Source organism: Papio anubis, chromosome 18 (assembly GCF_008728515.1).
Source record: "Papio anubis isolate 15944 chromosome 18, Panubis1.0, whole genome shotgun sequence".
NCBI classification, from domain to species: Eukaryota; Metazoa; Chordata; class Mammalia; order Primates; family Cercopithecidae; genus Papio; species Papio anubis.
The window spans coordinates 224,184-245,207 of NC_044993.1; the positions used below are offsets into that span (position 1 = coordinate 224,184).

Sequence of the window (21,024 nt, forward strand, 5' to 3'; positions counted from 1 at the left end):
ATCACTTGAGGACCCGAGATCGCGCCACTGCATTGCAGCCCGGGAGACAGAGGGAGACTCCGTCTCAAAAAAAGGAAAAACAAAAAAACAAAAACAAAGAAAAATGATGGGGTCTCGCTCTGTTGCCCAGGCTGGTCTGGAACTCCTGGGCTCAAGCGACCCTCCCGCCTCGGCCTCCCAAAGCGCTGGGAGCACAGGCGCGGCCACCGCGAGGTCTCCGGCTGCCGAAACGCCGCCCAGCGCGGGGACCGTTCGGCCGCCGGGAGGAAGAACAGCGGCCGCCCCGAGCTCAGAGGCGCGCGCGGCTCCGCGCTCCCCGCGGGGCTCTGCGCCTGCCTCGGCTTGGTTGGCCAGGTGGTCTCTTCAGGGCCAACCCCAGTCATTCCCGGCAGGAACCACGCCTGAGGGGCCGCAGCCTCCCTGCGCGAGACGCCCTAGCGGACTACACCGCGGCCTCACAGCCCAACCCAATCCGGACATCACCGCGCAGGCGCCTCCGCCACGACCAACATGGCCGCCACGCGAGGCCTCGACCTGAGGGGCGTGGCCTGGCCGCCGCCAGCCAACGGGCGCGCGCGCCTGGCCGCAGCCAATAAGAAGGCAGCGCGGGCTCGGGCGCAGGGCGCCGCCGCCGGGGCGCTAGGCGCTGACTCCATGGCCGGCTTGCGGGTCCCGAACTCCGCCTCGGGCCAGGGCCTAGGGGGCCACCGGAGGTCCTGGGCCGAGCTGCTGGGTAGGCGGGAGCGGCAGGCCGCGGGAGTGGGCGGCGCCGGGCCCGGGACGGTTTCGCCGGTCGCCCAATCCCTTCCCGCCCGAACCTCCGCCGGTCTGATCCCGGGAGGCCGCGCCCGGGGGGTTGCGCGGGGCGGGCGCCAGGCTGGGGCGGCGCGGCTGCCTCGGACCCGGCCCGAACCCGGCCCCTCCTGCGCCTGGGCCGACGCCCTCCGGCCCTGCCCGCGGGGCGCGCCCTGGTTTCCCGAACGCCGCCTCCGCCGGCCGCCCTGCCAGAGCCGGGCCTGGGGTGGGCGGCGTGGGTCCCCTCAGCGCAGAGGCCGCCCCTCGCCAGCCTTCCCGGGCTCCCCTGACTCGGGCTCTCCTGGGCCGTCTTCCGCGGCGTCCGCGCTGGCGCCGTTTCCCTTAGTTTCCCGACACCTGCGCCCTGGGGAGGAGCCGCGGCCGCTCTTGGGAGGGTGTCCCTGGTGGGTTTCCCCGCGGCGTCCTGCGCGTCGGGCCCGGGACCCCGGGTGTAAACGGGGCTGTGATGGTTTGGAACCGACTTCTCTCCGTAGCGGGAAGGCTCAAGAGGCAGAAATACAATCCTGAAAGGGCACAGAAATTAAAGGACTCAGCTGTGCGCCTCCTGCGAAGCCACCAGGACCTGACTGCCCTGTTGCTTGAGGTAAGAGGAAGCTGGTGTCGGTCTGCGGGCAGATTTAGGTTCGGGGTTTTGAGCCCAGCCACGGCACAGCTTTCCTAAGAAAACACGCGAGGCGGCGGGCGCGGTGGCCTGGCCCGCAGAGGGGAGGGTGGCCTGAGCCCAGGAGTTCTGGAACAGCCTGGGCAACAGGGTGAGAACCCGCCTCTTTTTTTTTTTTTTTTATTTTATTTTTTTTATTTTTTTTTTGAGACGGAGTCTCGCACAAGTCACCCAGGCTGGAGTGCAGTGGCGCGATCTCGGCTCACTGCAAGCTCCGCCTCCCAGGTTCAGGCCATTCTGCCTCAGCCTCCCGAGTAGCTGGGACTACAGGCTCGCCACCTGCCCGGCTAGTTCTTTTTGTATTTTTAGTAGAGACGGGGTTTCACCGGCTAGCCAGATGGTCTCATCTTCCTGATCTCGTGATCCCGCCGCCTCCCAAAGTGCTGGGATTACAGGCTTGAGCCACCAGCTCGCCTTTTTTTTTTTTTTTTTGAGACGGAGTTCAGCCAGGGGCCTCTGTGGCTGAGTGCAGTGGCCGGATCTCAGCTCACTGCAAAGCCCGGCCTCCGGCTTAGCCATTCTCCCGCCTCAGCCTCCCAAGTAGCTGGGATTACAGGCTGCCCATCACCCTCGGCCTCGCCACTCTTCTTTATTTTTGTTGAGACGGAAAGTTTCACTGGCAGTTAGCCAGGATGGTCTCGATCTCTGACCTCGACCGGGCCATTCGCTCTCAGTGCTGATTACAGGCTTGCGCCATTTTTGAGACGGAGTTCATTTGTTGTTCAGGGTTGAGTGCAGTGGCCGGATCTCACCACTGCAAGCTCCTCAGCCCCGGTTCACGCCATTCTCCTGTTCAGCTCCCGAAAGAAGGGAGGCGGCTACCGCCACTGCCGGGTTAATTTTTAGAGGCTTAGTAGAGACGGTCGCAGTTAGCCAGGGATGGCCCCGGATCTCCTGAACTGCGTGATCCGCCGTTCGCCTTCCCAAAGTGCTGATTACAAGCTACTACCGCGCCTCGCCAGAACCTCGCTTTATTAAAACAAAACAACAATCAAAAAAAAAAAAAACAGGCCGGGCGCGGTGGCTCAGGGCTGTAATCCCAGCATTTGGGGAGGCCGAGGCGGGTGTATCATTCTAGGTCAGGAGTTCGAGACCAGCCTGCCCAGCATGGTGAAATCCCCGTCTCTACTAAAACTACAAAAATTAGCTGGATGTGGTGGCGGGAGCCTGTAATCTCAGCTACTCGGGAAGCTGAGGCAGGAGAATTGGTTGAACCTGGACCCGGGAGGCAGAAATTGCAGTGAGCCGAGATCGCGCCACTGCACTCCAGTCTGGGCGACAGAGCGAGACTCCGTCTCAAAAAAAAAAAAAAAAAAAAAAGCCCGGTGTGGTGGCTCACGCCTGTAATCCCAGCACTTTGGGAGGCCGAAGCCAGTGGATCACTTGAGGTCAGGAGTTCAAGACCAGCCTGACCAACATGGTGAAACCCTGTCTCTACTTAAAATATAAAAAGTAGCCGGGTGTGGTGGCGGGCACCGGTAATGTGCCCGAGGTTGCAATGAGGGAGATCCTGCCTCTGCACTCCAGCCTGGGGGACTTCGTCTCAAAAAAAAAAAATAGCCCAGTAGGGAAGCATTACTTACACACAGCTTGTGTTTATGCACAGAGCTTGAATTTTTTTTTTTTGAGACAGTCTCACACTGTTGCCCAAGCTGATGTGCAGTGGGGCGATCTCGGCTCACTGCAGCCTCTACCTCCCGGGTTGAAGCAGTTCTCCTGCCTCAGCCTCCTGAGTGACTGGGACTACAGGTGCACACCACCATGCCCGGCTAATTTTTGTATTTTTAGTAGAGACAGGGTTTCATTATGTTGGTCAGGCTGGTCTTGACCTCGTGATCGGCCCACCTCAGCCTCCCAAAGTGCTGGGTTTACAGGCGTGAGCCACTGCGCCCGGCCTGGAGCTTGAACTTTTTAAATGGAGTTCATTGTTTTGGATTCTAGGTAGAAGGTCCACCGTGTAAAAAATTGTCTCTCAGCAAATTGATTGACTGTGACAGTTCTGAGGCCTGTGCTAATCATTCTAGTTCCTTTATAGGTAAGTTACAGCTTCATTTTCTCTCTTTTGAATTGCAGAAGAGTTTTTATATAGTAACCATGGTTTGCTAAATTAAGTAGAAATTTAAATTTCCTCAGATGATGGATTTCCACTTTGTGTGGTCACAAATTCTATGTGATGTTTTTGTGACTTGTGCTTGGGTGTCTTATGATGCTGTGTTTAAAAGCAGCGTTTGAGTCAACCTGCAACTCAGAAGCAGTAGGACCCAGAGTGTCCCTTGGAAAAACATGGGATATAGCAGCAACAGAGATTGCCCCTTGCTCATTGAGACCGGTTGTGGTGTACCAGGAGAGTAGACGGGAAGGCAATTTTCTAGGTACCTCCTTCTCCCCCTAGTTTGAGAGTGGGAGATGGGGAAAGTTCTGGGTCAACAACAGTAAGTTATTTTCTGATCCTTCACGTCTTTGTTATGTAATGACTTGTTTCTATTAAAATAACCTTCAGTAATAACGCTCCCTTGACCACTGAACACTGAATGTCATTGGCAAATGATACGGATTTTCACTGTCACAATTATATTTGAATTTCACAAATTACATATTATCATTCCAAGGATCCAGACTAGCCGCACAGATAAACCTTTGATTCATTAATTTTTCAGTTTTTTTCTGCTAAAGATAGAGCTAGTGCGCGCGTGCGCGCGCGCGCACACACACACACACACACACACACACACACAGAGTAAAAGCCTTGTAGATAAAAACAGACTTTCCCGTGGAGATACATTGGAAACAAACGACTAGAAATTGGCATGGTCGGCCGGGCACAGTGGCTCACGCCTGTAATCGCAGCACTTTGGGAGGCTGAGGCGTGTAGATCACCTGAGGTCAGGATTTGAGACCAGCCTGACCAACATGGTGAAACCCTGTCTCTACTAAAAATACAAAAATTAGCTGGGCGTGGTGGTGGGTGCCTATAGTCCCAGCTACTCAGGAGGCTGAGGCAGGAGAGTTACTTGAACCTGGGAGGCGGAAGTTGCAGTGAGCCGAGACCCCTCCATTGCACACCAGCCTGGGCAACAAGAACAAAACTACGTCTAAAAAAAAAAAAGAGGAATTGTCTGCTTTTTTTTTTTTTTAAAACATTCTGTTGCCCAGGCTGGAGTGCAATCACGGTTCACTGCAGTCTTGACCTCCTGGGCTCAAGTGATCCTCCCACCCCAACCTCTTGAGTAGCTGGGACTACAGGTGTGCACCACCATGCCTGGCTAATTTTTTTGTAGAGACAGGGTTTTGCCAGTTGCCCAGACTGGTCTCAAACTCCTGAGCTCAAGCCATCCGTTCACCTCAGCCTCCCAAAGTGTTGGGATTGCAGGCCTGAGCCGCTGTGCCCAATGTGTCTACTTTTCTACCGAGAATTTCACCAACAGTTGATGATTTCTCACATTATAATTTTAAGCTTCTATAATTATTGTAAATTTTTTTTTTTTTTTTTTGAGACCAAGTCTTGCTCTGTTGCCCAGGTTGGAGTGTAGTGGCGCGATCTCGGCTCACTTCATCCTCTGCTTCCTGGGTTCAAGCAAGTCTCCTGCCTCAGCCTCCCAAGTAGCTGGGATTACTGGTGCCCGCCGCTGCACCCAGCTAATTTGTGTATTTTTAGTAGAGACGGGGTTTCACCGTCTTGGCCAGGCTGGTCTCGAACTCCTGACCTCGTGATCCACCCTCCTTGGCCTCCCGTACTGCTGGGATTACAGGCATGAGCCACCGTGCCCGGCCTGTAAATGTTTTAACTTATGTATTGATAATGTGTTTTTAGATTCAGTACGTTATAAAAACAGGCACGTATTGCAGTCTCCAGTTTTTTGTATTTTTTTTGAGATGGAGTTTTGCTCTCGTTGCCCAGGCTGGAGTGCAGTGGCGTGATCTCGACTCACTGCAACCTCTGCCTCCCGAGTTAAAGCGATTATCCTGCCTCAGCCTCCCGAGTACCTGGGATTACAGGCATGCACCACCATGCCTGGCTAATTTTGTATTTCTAGTAGAGATAGGGTTTCACCATGTTGGTCAGGCTGGTCTCAAACTCCCGACCTCAGGTGATCCACCCGCCTCGGCCTCCCAAAGTGCTGGGGTTACAGGCGTGAGCCACCGAGGCTGGCCTCCAGTTTGTTGTTGTTGTTTTTTTTTGAGATGGAGTCTGGCTCTGTCGCCCAGGCTGCAATGCAGTGGCGTGACCTCGGCTCACTGCAAACTCCGCCTCCCAGGTTCACACCATTCTCTGCCTCAGCCTCCTGAGTAGCTGGAACTACAGGCATCCACCACTACACCTGGCTAATTTTGTTTTTCTATTTTTAGTAGAGACGGGGATTCACCGTGTTAGCCAGGATGGTCTCGATCTCCTGACATCGTGATCTGCCTGCCTCGGCCTCCCAAAGTGCTGGGATTACAGGCGTGAGCCACCGCACCCGGCCCAGTTTTTTTAAGCAATTAGTTTTGGCTTGGCGTGGTGGCTCACACCTGTAATCCCAGCAGTTTGGGAGGCCAAGGTGGGCGGATCATGAGGTCAGGAGTTGGAGACCAGCCTGGCTAACATAGTGAAACCCCATCTCTACTAAAAATACAAAAAATTAACTGGGCATAGTGATGCATGTCTGTAATCCCAGCTGTTTGGGAGGCTGAGGCAGGAGAATTGCTTGAACCTGGGAAGTGGAGGTTGCAGTGAGCCGAGATGGCGCTGTTGCACTCCAGCCCGGGCGACAGTGCAAGACACCATTGCAAAAAAACGAAAAAGAAAAAATTTTGGAAGGCAAATAAATTAGAAAATAGCTTATTGGCATTGCCTGCTTCCAGGTTGCTCACCATTTCTCACTGTATTGAACGCAGACCAGTGGCTGCTCAGGAGAATGGTGGCTGCTGCAGGCTGTTAGTGAGGTTCCACTCGGTGGCCTGTGGACCGAGCACAGCTGTGACTATACCTGCCTACCAGGTACATGTCAGAGCACTGGGAAATCCCTGCCTGATTTTGACACAACCATCAATGTGAGTCAACAGGAGCAGGGTTATCTCTGAAGTAATTGGAAAAACAATGTAATTGAAAGAGCCTGCTGGAGTTCTCGACTGTGCTCCTTTGGAAAAAGATGATAAAGTTCTTGGTCAGAATGTATTCTTTACCTTGCTCCTTTTGTGTCGTGGGAACATAAGGAATACGAATGCGTAACTCTGGGTTCCGGTGTTGCCACCATGTTTATTGTGTGCTGCTTGGGTCATCAGATTCTAATTTTTATCTCACGTTTTTCCCTTTGTATCTATTTTCCCCCTTTAAAAGGCATTTTTGTGTGTGTGTGCTGCATCTTAAAATAAGGCATTTTATTTTATTATTTTTATTTATTTATTTTTTGAGACGGAGTCTCGCTCTGTTGCTCAGGCTGGAGTGCAATGGCGCGATCCCAGCTCACTGCAAGCTCTGTCTCCCGGGTTCACGCCATTCTCCTGCCTCGGCCTCCCAAGTAGCTGGGAGTACAGGCACCTGCCACCACGCCCGGCTAATTTTTTGTATTTTTAGTAGAGACAGGGTTTCATCGTGTTAGCCAGGATGGTCTCGATCTCCTGACCTCATGATCCGCCCGCCTCGGCCTCCCAAAGTGCTGGGATTACAGGCGTGAGCCACCGCACCCGGCCAAAAATAAGGCATTTGAAACAGCAAGTCTTTGGTTTTAGATTTTGTCTCATGTGTTAAGAGAAAGCTGTGGTTTTGTTTTGTGTTTAAGGCTCTGCTTTGCAGGATCAGGCCTCAAGGCTGGGGGTTCCAGTGGGTGTTCTCTCAGCCGGGATGGTTGCCTCCAGCGTGGGACAGGTCTGCACAGCTGCAGCGGAGACCAGTCACCCTGTGCTGCTGACTGTGGAGCAGAGAGTAAGACACCAGCCAGGATGAGGAGACCTGCCCATTGTTACTTTTAAGCGGGTTGGGAAAACAGGACATTTCTTTAATATTGTTTCAGGTAATCTGTTATTTTAAAAATGTAATCTTTCTTTTCAGAAGAAGCTGTCTTCCCTGTTAGAGTTTGCTCAGTATTTACTGGCACACAGTATGTTCTCCCGTCTTTCCTTCTGTCAAGAATTATGGAAAATACAGGTAAATTTGAGATTGCAAATCTGGCTCTCCAGTGTTCTAGGCAATGTTCTGTTGATCGAGATGGAGGCAACAGAGTACCTGGGTTTTCTCGGGAATTCTGCCAAGCTTCTCATTAATTACAGAGAGTGGATGAAAAAGGGTTTAGAAATCATCTGTGGATTGGAAAGAAAGTACCTTCAATTACCATTTTTGTCACTATTTACCTATCAGTAATATTTATTAGAATAAAATATATTATAAAACATGTTTAGCTTTCTTGGGTTTATTATTAAGAATTTTCCAGGGCAGTATAGTAAACTATTAAAAAAAAAAAAAGTATGTAATTTTTTTCAGAGACAGGGTCTTGCTATATTGCCCAGGCAGGTCTTGGACTCCTGGCATCAAGCAGTCCTCCCTCTTGGGCCTCCCAAAGTGCTGTGATTGCAGGGATGAGCCACCATGCCCAGCCTAATGATAAAATATACAAATGGTTCTTACCTGCTCTTTTTTGAAGCATTTTGAACTTAGTAGAATTATAGACTTTCGATGAATGGAAAGAATGCAAAACATTTGGTGGTACTAAACAAAATTAGTAAATACACAGAAAAAGCAAAGAAAAAGGTGATCATTTATTCACCTTGGTTCGTCATTTTTTTCCCATTCTTTTTTCTTCTTCTTTTTCTTTTTTTTTCTTTTTTTTTTTTTTTTTTGAGATGAAGTCTTGCTCTCTCGCCCAGGCTGGAATGCAGTGGCACCATCTTGGCTCACTGCAACCTCTGCCTCCTAGGTTCAAGTGATTGTCTTGCCTCAGCCTGCTGAGTACTTGGGACTACAGGCGCCCACCACCACACCCAGCTAATTTTTTGTATTTTTAGTAGAGATGGAGTTTTACGGTGTTAGCCAGGGTGGTCTCAAGTATCCGGACCTCATGATCTGCCCACCTCGGCCTCCCAAAGTGCTGTGATTACAGGTGTGAGCCACTGCGCCTGGTGTTTTATTTTTTTATTTTTTTATTTTTGAGACAGGATATTGCTCTGCCGCCCAGGCTGGAGTGCAGTGGAGCGATCTTGGCTCAGTGCAACCTCTGCCTCCCAGGTACAAGCGATTGTCCTGCCTCAGCCCCCTGAGTAGCTGGGATTACAGGCACGTGCCACCATGCCCAGTTAATTTTTGTATCTTTAGTAGAGATGAGGTTTCACCACGTTGGCCAGGTTGGTCTTCAATTCCTGACCTCAGGTGATCTGCCCATCTTGGCCTCCCAAAGTGCTGGGATTACAGGCGTGACCCACTGTCCAGCCTTTCCCATTCTTTTATCCAGCATACATTATAGGGTTCATTAGATTTTTCAGTTACTGCTTTGGTCCCTGCTCTCATTGTCATCTAGCTGGGGAAACAAGCCACTAAATCCACAAGAAGTGCGATGCTACAGGTGCTCACAGGTTTACGAAGAAGAAGATAGACATGCCTATCAGATTGGAGAGTTAGGGAAGCCTTCCTGCACAGACTGAAGAGTGTGAGTTAGGGGGATGAGAAGGGGAGGCCACAGGGAGATCAGGGCACTGTGACTGGGACACAGTGTTCAGTGAGTGGCACAGGGTCTGAGCTACATGGAGGGTTATCAAATGGGAGAGGGTTGAGTGAGAAAGACAAGGGACACGCGCAGGGCACACTGAAGGCTGACCTTTGTCGTGGCAGCTACGAGGAGCCAGTGAAGGCTTCTGAAGGAGCGATTGTCATGTCAGGTGTTTGTAATACTGTGTTGGCTGCAGTGTGGAGAAAGAGTTGGAAGTAGGCTTCACTGGAGCCCCGGCTGAAGCAGTAGGAAAAGGGAAGGAGAAGCAAGTGTTGGGCAATGGTATGTGCGTGCCCAAAGGCCAGGGGGTTTGAAAACAGGGACAGTTTTGTAAAAAACGATGTATTTCAGGCTCTGATTTTTGCTTGATGTTAATTTTCAATACAGCATGGTTTTGAAGAACCTAGGCTAAACATTTTCTAGGAAAATGCACGCATAAAGGACTCAAACTACTGTTTTTTTTTTTTTTTTCAGAATTCTTTGTTGCTTGAAGTGGTGTGGCATCTTCATGTACAAGGCATCGTGAGCCTGGAAGAGCTGCTGGAAAGGTAGCGTACTAACGATGATTCGGTGTTACTGTTTTTGCAATCTAGTCTAGTATAAATTATATTTCATAAGCCCAAAATCAGATGGGTTTCATTTTTGGCTTTGAAATATAATTTATACTAGACTAGATTGCATCGCATGTTTATACTAGACCTGGAGGAACTGTTGTTTCATTATTTCAAGAGAACATCTGTGTTTTTTTGTGTGTGTGGTTTTTTTTTTTTTCTTTTTTATGTTTTTTTTTTTTTCTGAGACAGAGTGTCACTCTTGTTGCCCAGGCTGGAGTGCTGTGGCACAATCTCGGCTCACTGCAACCTCTGCGTCCTGGTTTCAAGCGATTCTTCTGCCTCAGCCTCCCAAGTCGCTGGGAATACAGGCGCCCACCTCCACACCCAGCTGATTTTTGTTATTATTTATTATTATTATTATTATTTTTTTTTTTTTTTTGAGACGGAGTCTCGCTCTGTCGCCCAGGCTAGAGTGCAGTGGCCGGATCTCAGCTCACTGCTAGCTCCGCCTCCCGGGTTTACGCCATTCTCCTGTCTCAGCCTCCCAAGTAGCTGGGACTACAGATGCCCGCCACCATACCCGGCTAATATTTGTATTTGTATTTGTATTTTTTCTTTTTTTTTGAGACGGAGTCTTGCTCTGTCTCCCAGGCTGGAGTGCAGTGGCACGATCTCGGCTCACTGCAAGCTCCACCTCCTGGGTTCACGCCATTCTCCTGCCTCAGCCTCTGGAGTAGCTGGGACTAAAGGCACCCGCCACCATGCCCGGCTAATTGTTTTGTGTTTTTAGCAGAGACGGAATTTCACCATGTTAGGCAGGATGGTCTGGATCTCCTGACCTCATGATCCGCCCGCCTCGGCCTCCCAAAGTGCTGGGATTACAGGTGTGAGCCACTGTGCCCGGCCAATGTTGGTATTTTTAGTAGAGACAGGGTTTCACCGTGTTAGCCAGGATCTTGATCTCCTGACTTTGTGATCTGCCCGCCTTGGCCTCCCAAAGTGCTGAGATTACAGGCGGGAGCCACTGTGCCTGGCAATTTTTGTTATTTTTAATTGAGATGGGGTTTCGCCATGTTAGCCAGGCTGGTCTCAAACTCTTGACCTCAGGTGATCCACCTGCCTTGGCCTCCCAAAGTGCTGGGATTACAGGCGTGAACCACCTCGCCTGGCCTTTTTTTTCGTTTTGAGGTGGAGACCCACTCTGTTGCCAGGCTGGAGTGTAGTGGTGCGATCTGGGCTCACTGCAACCTCCACCTCCCAGGTTCGAGCAATTCTGCCTCAGCCTCCTGAGTAGCTGGGACTGCAGGTGTGTGCCACCACATGCAGCTAATTTTTGTATCTTTAGTAGAGACAGGGTTTCACCATGTTGGCCAGGATGGTCTTGATTTCTTGACAGTTCTTGGATTACAGACATGGGCCACCATGCCCAACCGGAATAATATTTTTTATTTTATTTTTTTGAAATGGAGTTTTGCTCTTGTTCCCCGGGCTGGAGTGCAGTGGTGTGGTCTTGGTTCACTGCAACCTATGCCTTCTGGTTTTAAGCGATTCTTCTGCCTCAGTCTCCCGGGTAGCTGGGATTACAGGTTACCCGCCACCACGCCCGGCTAATTTTTGTATGTTTAGTAGAGATGGGGTTTCTCCATGTTGGCTGGGCTGGTCTTGAACTCCTGACCTTGGATATGCCCGCCTTGGCCTAGAGCAAAATTTCATCTCAAAAAAAAGAAAAAAGAAAGAAAATCCTGCTGCCTAGGATATATGCACCTAATCTCAGAGCACCAAAATCTATGAAGCAAAAATGGCCAGAATTAAAGGGAGAAATAGACATTCCAGCAATAATCATTAGAGATTTCAATACCCCCCTTTCAGTAATGGATAGAACAAGCCAGATTAAGAGTGATACGGGCTGGGCGCAGTGGCTCAGGCCGGGCACGGTGGCTCATATCTGTGATCCCAGCACTTTGGGAGGCCGAGGCGGGTGGATCACGAGGTCAGGAGATCGAGACCATCCTGGCTAACACAGTGAAACCCCGTCTCTTCTAAAAATACAAAAAATTAGCGGGGCGTGGTGGCAGGCGCCTGTAGTCCCAGCTACTCGGGAGGCTGAGGCAGGAGAGTGGCGTGAACCCAGGAGGCGGAGCTTGCAGTGAGCCGAGATCGCACCACTGCACTCCAGCCTGGGCGACGGAGCGAGACTCCGTCTCAAAAAAAAAGAATGATGTAGAAGTTGAATGCTACAAACCAGCTGACCTGACTGACTGTGGAATACTCCACCTGGTAGCAGAATGCGTATTCATAAGTTTAAATGGAACAGTCCCCAGGACAGAGCATAAGGTTTAGGCCAAGGCCAGTTGCGGTGGCTCACGCCTGTAATCCCAGCACTTTGGGAGGTCAAGGCAGGCGGATCACCTGAGGTCAGGAGTTCAAGACCAGCCTGTCCAACATGGTGAAACCACGTCTCTACTAAAATTACAAAAATTAGCCCGGCGTGGTGGCAGGTGCCTGTAATGCCAGCTGTTCAGGAGGCTGAGGCAGGAGAATCGGTTGAATCCAGGAGACGGAGGTTGTAGTGAGCTGAGATTGTGCCATTGCACTCCAGCCTGGATGACAAGAGTGAAGCTGTCTCAAGAAAGAAAAAAAAAAGGTTCAGGCCATAAAACAAATAGGAATACATTTAGAAGGGTTGAAATCATTCAAAATATGTTCTCTAACCACAAATGAATTTAATTAGAATCAGCAACATAAGGGAATTGGGAAAATCCACAATATTTGGAAGTTGAACAACATAATGGGTCAAAGAAGTCGATAGGGAAATTAGAAAATAACTTGAGCCTGGGCGAGGTGCCTCACACCAGCCGTCCCGGGCGCGGCGACTCACACCAGTCATCCAGCACTTGGGGAGGGCAAGGTGTGGGACTCCTGAGCCCGGGAGTGTGAGTCCAGCCTGGGCAAAGTAGTAAGACCTCCAGCTGGGCGTAGTGGTCCGCACCTGTTGTCCCAGCTACTCAGGACGCTGAGATGGAAGGATTGCTTGAGCCTGGGAGGTTGAGGGTGCAGTGACTGTGATTGTACCGCTGCACTCCAGCCTGGGTGACAGCAAAAAACTGTCTCAAAAAAAGAAATTGAGACATATGGCTCAGCTGAATCCCCTGATGATGGGACCGAGTTGAGCCATAGGTCTGTCTCTGTGTGTGCCTCCAAAAAAACTGTCTCAAAAAAAGAAATTGAGACATATGGCTGAGCTGAATCCCCTGATGATGGCACCGAGTTGAGCCATAGGTCTGTCTCTGTGTGTGCCTCCAGCCATCCCGACATGCGTGCCGTGGGAGCATGGCTCTTCAGGAATCTGTGCTGCCTTTGTGAACAGATAGAAGCATCCTGCCAGCATGCCGACGTCGCCAGGGCCATGCTTTCTGGTACGTTCATGACAACACGCGGGTTTTTGGGTAAAACTCATTTTGATCTGTGATAATGCCTTTTGCTCTCAAGTGCTCTGGGAGACAGAACAGCCTCTCTCCCTGTGGCCATGGGGAGAGGGTCCCCATGGACACGGCTCCCAGTCTTAGCCTGTTGTGGGTTCACATTTAACTTGACTGGTGTGGAAATAGTAAGTTGGCCCATTGACATGTGTTTAAGTGTTCCCATGCACCTTTCCCATAGAGTGACCGCAGCTGCTTCTGTCCTCTGAAGCAGCAGACCCCTGCTTTGCCAGTAATTCCTTTTTTTTTTTTTTTTTTTTTGAGACAGTCTCCTTCTGTTGCCCAGGCTGGAGTGCAGTGGCATGATCTTGGCTCACTGCAACCTCTGCCTCCCAGGTTCAAGTGATTCTCCTGCCTCAGCCTCCTGAGTAGCTGGGAATAGAGGCATGCGGCACCATGCCTGGCTAACTTTTTTTTTTATTTTTTGTAGAGACGGGGTTTCATTAGGTTGGCCAGGCTGGTCTTGAACTCCTGACCTCGTGATCCACCCGCCTTGGCCCCCCAAGGTGCTGGGATTATAAGCGTGAGCCACCATGCCTGGCCTTCCTGAGGAATGATATTACGAGAAAAACTTGGGACTGTAATGTTCCCCCACAAACTAAGAAGGTGCTGAGAGACCGAGAATGGCTCGGACCAGTCCAGCCTGACGAGGACGTACACTCAGTGCACTCCCGGATGGCGGCAGGACAGCCCTAGAGAGCTGCCCCACCCCCATCTCGAAGGTGCATTTAAGCTCAATTTCCGGCTCTTTGCCTGCTGTGTTTGAGTGATGAGACTCTTTTCCTTGGTGAGTTCTCATATCCTCTCTGGGATATTTGGGTTCTCAGGGACACCTGCTGGGAGACCCATCCCACTACAAATGACGCCTACTAATAAAAATTAGGCTGGGCGCGGTGGCTCACACCTGTAATCCCAGCACTTTGGGAGGCTGAGATGGGTGGATCACGAGGTCAGGGGATCGAGACCATCCTGGCTAACACGGTGAAACCCCGTCTCTACTAAAAAATACAAAAATTAGCCGGGCGTGGTGGCGGGCACCTGTAGTCCCAGCTACTCGGGAGGCTGAGGCAGGAGAATGGCGTGAACCCGGGAGGCGGAGCTTGCAAGTGAGCTGAGATCGCGCCACTGCACTTCAGCCTGGGCGACAGAGTGAGATTCCGTCTCAAAAAAAAAAAAAAAAATTGATGAGAAACTGATCCATACAGGTAGCTTGTGGGTTTTTCCTTTTTCCTAAAGCTTTTTGGTGGCATGAGCGCCTTAGCATTCCTGAGCTACTGTGACCTGGTCCCAGATAGGTTAAGTTTAAATCAAAGTTAGAAAATATTTCGGATTTCAGTCCTTTTGATCTTAATTTTTAAAAAGCTGAGAATCCCTTTCCTCGCCCATCACATTCCTGAGAATAGGATGCTTCTGGGTCCCTCTAGTCCTCTAGTCTTGGAGATTGGTGGGCGAGAGAAGCCGTGAGACCTTCCTTGGAAACCACTTTTATTTAAGCGAAGAAAATTGGGCTGGGTGCAGTGAGTCATGCCTATAATCCCAGCACTTTGGGAGGCCAAGGCGGGTGGATCACGAGGCCAGGAGTTCAAGGCCAACCTGGCCAAGAGGGTGAAACCCCGTCTCTACTAACAGTACAAAAATTAGCTGGGCGTGGTGGCAGGCACCTGTAATCTCAGCTACTTGGGAGGCTGAGGCAGAGAACTGCTTGAACCCGGGGGGCGGAGGTTGCAGTGAGAGCGATCGCACCATTGCACTCAAGCCCAGGCGACAGAGGGAGACTCCGTCTCACAAAACAAGAAAGGAAAAAAATCTTCCTATAAATTTGTTCCCTTTCATTTTTTTTTTTTTTTTTTTTTTTTTTTTTTGAGACGGAGTCTCGCTCTGCCGCCCAGGCTGGAGTGCAGTGGCCGGATCTCAGCTCACTGCAAGCTCCGCCTCCCGGGTTCACGCCATTCTCCGGCCTCAGCCTCCCGAGTAGCTGGGACCACAGGCGCCCACCACCTCGCCCGGCTATTTTTTTTTGTATTTCTTAGTAGAGACGGGGTTTCACCGGGTTAGCCAGGATGGTCTCGATCTCCTGACCTCGTGATCCGCCCGTCTCGGCCTCCCAAAGTGCTGGGATTACAGGCTTGAGCCACCGCGCCCGGCAATTTGTTCCCTTTCAAATAGAACTGCAACAGGAAAGCATCTGGCTCATCTAAGGGTTCTGATTGGGTCTTGTGAATGCTAGTGTGGCTGTGGTCAGGTGAGCAGTAACTTCTGTAAGGTTCCTCTCAGGCTAGGAGCTGCTCACAGGGGTCCTGGTGGGCCCAAGCCGTATGCTCCTCTGAAGTGGATGGTCTGTGCCGTTCACAGTTGCTTGGAGACCACGATGTTCATAAATACTTTGGTTTTGTGGTTTTTCAGATTTTGTGCAAATGTTTGTTTTGAGGGGATTTCAGAAAAACTCAGATCTGAGAAGAACTGTGGAGCCTGAAAAAATGCCGCAGGTAAGAGGAAAAGTCAAGTGAAGAGTTTGGAGAATCGGCCTCATGAAAATAGACTGCAGCGGAAGGAGCCGTCCTTATTCCAAGTGTTGAAATGTATCTATGTGTCTCTCTTTTGAAACATGCGGTTTGCAGTATTTATGGGGTACGTGTGATACTCTTATGTGCATGGAGTGTAATGATCAAGTCTTTATGTAGAGTATCCGTCACCTCCGGTATGTATCCTTTCTGTGTGTTGTCAACATTTCAAATATTAGTTATTTTGAAATATACAATCAGTTGTTAACTATTGCCGCCTCACTGTGCTGTGGAACATGAGAACTTCTGTCTAGCTGTATGTTTGTACCCGTTGACCAACTCTCGTCATTTCCCCACCACATATACCCTTCTCATCTCTGGTATCTCTCATTCTACTCTACCTCCACAAGATCCACTTTTTAGCTCCCCCATATGAGTGATAACGTGCAATACTTGTCCTTCTGTGCCTGGCTTATGTCACTTCACATAATGGCCTTCAGTTCCATTCCTGTTGCCGCAAATGACAGGATTTCACTTTAAAAAAAGAGAATAGCCGGCCGGGCGCTGTGGCTCACGCCTGCAATCCCAGCACTTTGGGAGGCCGAGGCGGGTGGATCACAAGGTCCGGAGATCAAGACCATGCTGGCTAACACGGTGAAACCGCTTCTCTACTAAAAAAAAAAAAAAAAAGCAAAAAATTAACCAGTCGTGGTGGCAGGCACCTGTGGCCCCAGCCACTTGGGAGGCTGAGGCAGGAGAATGGCGTGAAACCTGGAGGCGGAGCTTGCGGTGAGCTGAGATTGCGCCACTGTATTCCAACCTGGGTGACAGAGTGAGACTTCGTCTCAAAAAAAAAAAAAAGAAGGCCGGGCGCGGTGGCTCAAGCCTGTAATCCCAGCACTTTGGGAAGCCGAGACGGGTGGATCACGAGGTCAGGAGATCGAGACCATCCTGGTGAACACAGTGAAACCCCGTCTCTACTAAAACTACAAAAAAAAACTAGCCGGGCGAGGTGGCGGGCACCTGTAGTCCCAGCTACTCGGGAGGCTGAGGCAGGAGAATGGCGTGAACCCAGGAGGCGGAGCTTGCAGTGAGCTGAGATCCGGCCACTGCACTCCAGCGTGGGCGACAGAGCGAGACTCCGTCTCAAAAAAAAAAAAAAAAAAAAAAAAGAATAGCTGAGGCTGGGCTCAATGGCTCATGCCTATAATCCAGCACTTTGGGAGGCTGAGACTGGTGGATTCCCTGAGGTCAGGAGTTCAAGACCAGCCTGATCAACGTGGTGAAACCCTGTCTCTCCTAAAAATACAAAAAAATTAGCCAGGCGTGGTGGCGCATGCCTGTAGTCCCAGCCACAGGCGTGGAGGCAGGAGAATTGCTCGAACCCAGGAGGTGGAGGTTGCAGTGAGCCAAGATTGCGCCCTGCACTCCAGCCTGGGTGACAGAGCGAGACTCCATCAAAGCTGACTAGTATTCCATTGTGTGTATATACCACGTTCTCTGTATCCAGTCATCTCTTGTTGGGCACACAGGTTGATTTCATACCTTGGCTATTGTTAATAGTGCCGCAGTAAATGTAGGAGTGCAGATCTCTTCAGCCGACTGATTTCCTTTCCTTTGGCTGTACGCCCAGTAGTGGGATTGCTGGATCATATGGCAGTTCTTTTTTTTTTTTTTTTGGAGACGGAGTCTCTCGCTGTTGCTCAGGCTGGAGTGCAGTGGTGAGATTTCAGCTCTCTGCAACCTCTGCCTCCTAGGTTCAACCGATTTTTCTTCCTCAGCCTCCTGAATAGCTGGGATTACAAGTGTGCACCACCATGCCCAGCTAATTTTTGTATTTTTTTTTTTAAGAGGCGGAGTTTCACCCTGTTGGCCAGGATGGTCTCGATCTCTTGACCTCGTGATCTGCTTGCCTTGGCCTCCCGAAGTGCTGGGATTACAGGTGTGATCCTCCGCGCCAAGCAAAAGTGAGACCCTCTGGGCTGGTAGTTCTGTTTATAGAACTACCCAACTATTTAGAAACCTCAATACTATTTTCCATAATGGCTGTATTAATTTACATTCTCACTAACAGCATATATGAGTCCTGTTTGCATCCTCACCAGCATTTGTTATCTTTTGTTTTTTTGATAATGGTCATTCTAACTGGAGTGAAATAATAGCTCATTGTGGCTTTGATTTGCATATTCCTGATGATTAGTGATACTGCCTTTTTTTTTTTTTTTTTTTTTTTTTTTTTTGAGACAGAGTCTCTCTCTGTTGCCCAGGCTGGAATTCAGTGGCTCGATCTGGGCTCACTGCAAGCTCCGCCTCCTGGGTTCACACCATTCGCCTACCTCAGCCTCCTGAGTAGTTGGGACTACAGGCGCCCGCCACCATGCCCAGCTAATTTGGGGTTTCACCATGTTAGCCAGAATGGTCTCGATCTCCTGACCTCGTGATCCACCCGTCTCAGCCTCACAAAGTGCTGGGATTACAGGCGTAAACACTGTGCCTGGCCTTTTCTTATTTTCATTTATTTATTTATTATTATTTTTTTAGACGGAGTCTCGCTCTGTCACCCAGGCTGGAGTGTGGTGGCGCAATCTTGGCTCACTGTAACCTCCGCCCTCTGAGTTCAAGTGATTCTCCTGCTTCAGCCTCCCGAGTAGTTGGGATTACAGGCGCCTGCCACCGCTCCTGGCTAATTTTTTGTTTTTAGTAGAGACGGGATTTTGCCATCTTGGCCAGGCTGGTGTTGAACTCCTGACCTTGTGATCCACCCACCTCGGCCTCCCAAAGTGTAGGGATTACAGGTGTGAGCCACTGTGCCCGGCCTATTTTTTCATCGTCTTTGTTTTTTTTTTTGAGGCTGAGTTTCGCTCTTGTTGCCCAGCCTGGAGTGCAATGGCATGATCTCGGCTCACCACAGCCTCCCTCCGCCTCCTGGGTTCTAACGATTCTCCTGCCTCAGCCTCCCAAGTAGCTGGGATTACAGACAGGCATGTGCCACCATGCCTGGCTAATTTTGTATTTTTAGTAGAGATAGGGTTTCTCCATGTTGGTCAGGCTGGTCTTGAACTTCTGACCTCATGACCTGTCCGCCTCAGCCTCTCAGAGTGTTGGGATTACAGGCATGAGCCACTGTGCTGGCCTTTTTTTTTTCCGTTTTTTTGAGATAGAGTCTGGCTCTGTCACCCAGGCTGGAGTGCAGTGGTGCCATCTCGGTTCACTGTAAGCTCCACCTCCCGGGTTCACGCCATTCTCCTGCCTCAGCCTCCCAAGTAGCTGGGACTATAGGCATCCGCCACCACGCCTGGATAATCTTTTTTGTATTTTTAGTAGAGACAGAGTTTCACCTTGCTGTTCAGTCTGGTCTAGATCTCCTGACCTCGTGATACGCCCGCCTCGGCCTCCCAAAGTGCTGGGATTACAGGCGTGAGCCACTGCCCCTGGCCATTTTTTTGTATTTTTAGTAGAGACAGAGTTTCACCTTGTTTTTCAGGCTGGTCTAGAACTCCCGACCTCAGGTGATACACCCACCTCGACTTCCCAAAGTGTTGGGATTACAGGCACGAGACACCGTGCCGGCCTAGTTCTGGGTTCTCCGTCCTGTTCCGTGGGTCTGTGTGTGTGTGTTTGTATCAGCCTCATGCTCTTTTCATTTCTGTGTGTGTGTTTGTATCAACCTCATGCTCTTTTCATTTCTGTAGTCTTGTAGAATGGTTTGAGCTCAGGCAGTGTGATTTTTTTTTTTAGCTTTGTTCTTTTTCCTCAGGATTGCTTTGGTTATCTCTGTTCTTTCTTGGTTCCATGTGGATTTTAGAATCTTTTTTTCTATTTCTGTGAAGAATGTTATTGGTATTTTTTTTTTTTTTTTTTGAGACGGAGTCTCGCTCTGTCACCCAGGCTGGAGTGCAGTGGCCGGATCTCTGCTCGCTGCAAGCTCCGCCTCCCGGGTTTACGCCATTCTCCTGGCTCAGCCTCCCGAGTAGCTGGGACTACAGGCGCTCGCCACCTCGCCCGGCTAGTTTTTTGTACTTTTTTTAGTAGAGACGGGGTTTCACCGTGTTAGCCAGGATGGTCTCGATCTCCTGACCTTGTGATCCGCCCGTCTCGGCCTCCCAAAGTGCTGGGATTACAGGCTTGAGCCACCGCGCCCGGCCAATTGTTATTGGTATTTTGGTAGGAATTGCATTGAATCTGTAGATTGCTTTGGATACGTCCCAAATTTTCATTCCCTTTTGGAGGTTCCTGAGCCAGTGGCTGACATTTCTATACTGCAGTCTGTGGGCTTTGTTTGAGGAAGTCTGTTTTATTGTTACCATGAGTTGTTCCCTGAGGAGCGGTGTGCTTTAAGCCCAGGAGATGGGAAGAAGGGAAATGGACAGTGGCACCTTCTCACCGTCTTCTGGCTCTAGAGGCATCAAGGGTGAAGTCTTTAGTTCCACAGCCCAGATTCAAGGCGTGTGCTTCCTCTCTCCACTGAAGTACTGCAGCAAAACTCTGTGCCTGCGAAAGCCAGTGTCCTGCCCAGTCCTAGGCTCACAGCCGCAGGCCATGCTGAGAGCAGCCTTAGGGTAATTCCAGAAAGTTCAGCCTTCTGACTCTGTCTGGGTCCCTTCAGTGTTGGGATACTTTCTAGACCTATGAAGGTTTTTAATTTGTAAAGTCCGTTTCTTAGAGTAACAAGTAATAATTCTTTGTGTGATGCAGGTATCACACAAATTACAGAAAAGTACCATGTGATGGTAATTCACATTCTATTCTGACAGGTCGCGGTTGATGTACTGCAGAGAATGCTGATTTGTAAGTTAATTGCCCTGTGGCCCAGACTGTAAATGACTTAGTTTGCTTATTAGCAAGCTGTCAGTTTTCTGCCTTTCCATTTGAAGTGTTTCTCCCCCGTATGTTTGACTGTGTAGAGTCCTGGTACTGGAATGCCCTTGTTTTGGTTGTAATTTGGTGTGGATTTACCTTCCCATTCTTATTCTGGTTTCCAGTTCCTAGCGGCTTTAGATTTAATTTTCAGAGCTGTGAAGGGATACCACGTTAATGTGTGGGTAACAGGGAAGCGTTTTATTGTCTGTGTTTTGATTAATGGCTTCCAGATTGTAGAAATCTTGATGGATGTGGGCCCTCTGGAGGACTGGAAGTGGGTCCCATGTCCGAAAGCACTTGGGGATTGTCTCTGGGGGGCTGCCACTGTATGCTGACATCTGTTTTCTGTTCCTGGCTCTGTCGTCAGTTGCACTTGACGCTTTGGCTGCTGGAGTACAAGAGGAGTCCTCCACTCACAAGACCGTGAGGTGCTGGTATGTTCTTGAGGGTGGCCTGCCTGAGTGTGCTGCAGGGGGG

General features: G+C 50.2%; 1 protein-coding gene across 30 annotated transcripts in view; it reads left to right on the plus strand.

Annotated features, from left to right (window-relative positions):
* Positions 1-597: 597 nt before the first annotated feature.
* Positions 598-21,024, plus strand: part of FANCA (FA complementation group A) — a 74,618-nt gene continuing 54,191 nt past the window's right edge. For 14 of the 30 annotated variants that reach the window (XR_002519370.2, XR_004179690.1, XR_004179692.1 and 11 more), the window contains exons 1-10: positions 599-733; positions 1,290-1,399; positions 3,419-3,512; positions 7,237-7,379; positions 7,506-7,601; positions 9,628-9,701; positions 13,011-13,123; positions 15,590-15,672; positions 20,442-20,475; positions 20,915-20,981. Coding sequence is in view for 19 of the 30 variants with exons in the window: in XM_031658011.1 (XP_031513871.1) it covers positions 655-733; positions 1,290-1,399; positions 3,419-3,512; positions 7,237-7,379; positions 7,506-7,601; positions 9,628-9,701; positions 13,011-13,123; positions 15,590-15,672; positions 20,442-20,475; positions 20,915-20,981 (893 nt within the window). In the remaining 11 variants the exon portion in view is untranslated. Of the gene's footprint in view, positions 734-1,289; positions 1,400-3,418; positions 3,513-7,236; positions 7,380-7,505; positions 7,602-9,627; positions 9,702-13,010; positions 13,124-15,589; positions 15,673-20,441; positions 20,476-20,914; positions 20,982-21,024 lie in introns of all 30 variants that reach the window. The other 16 variants (XR_004179696.1, XR_004179697.1, XR_004179698.1 and 13 more) reach the window with 2 other exon arrangements.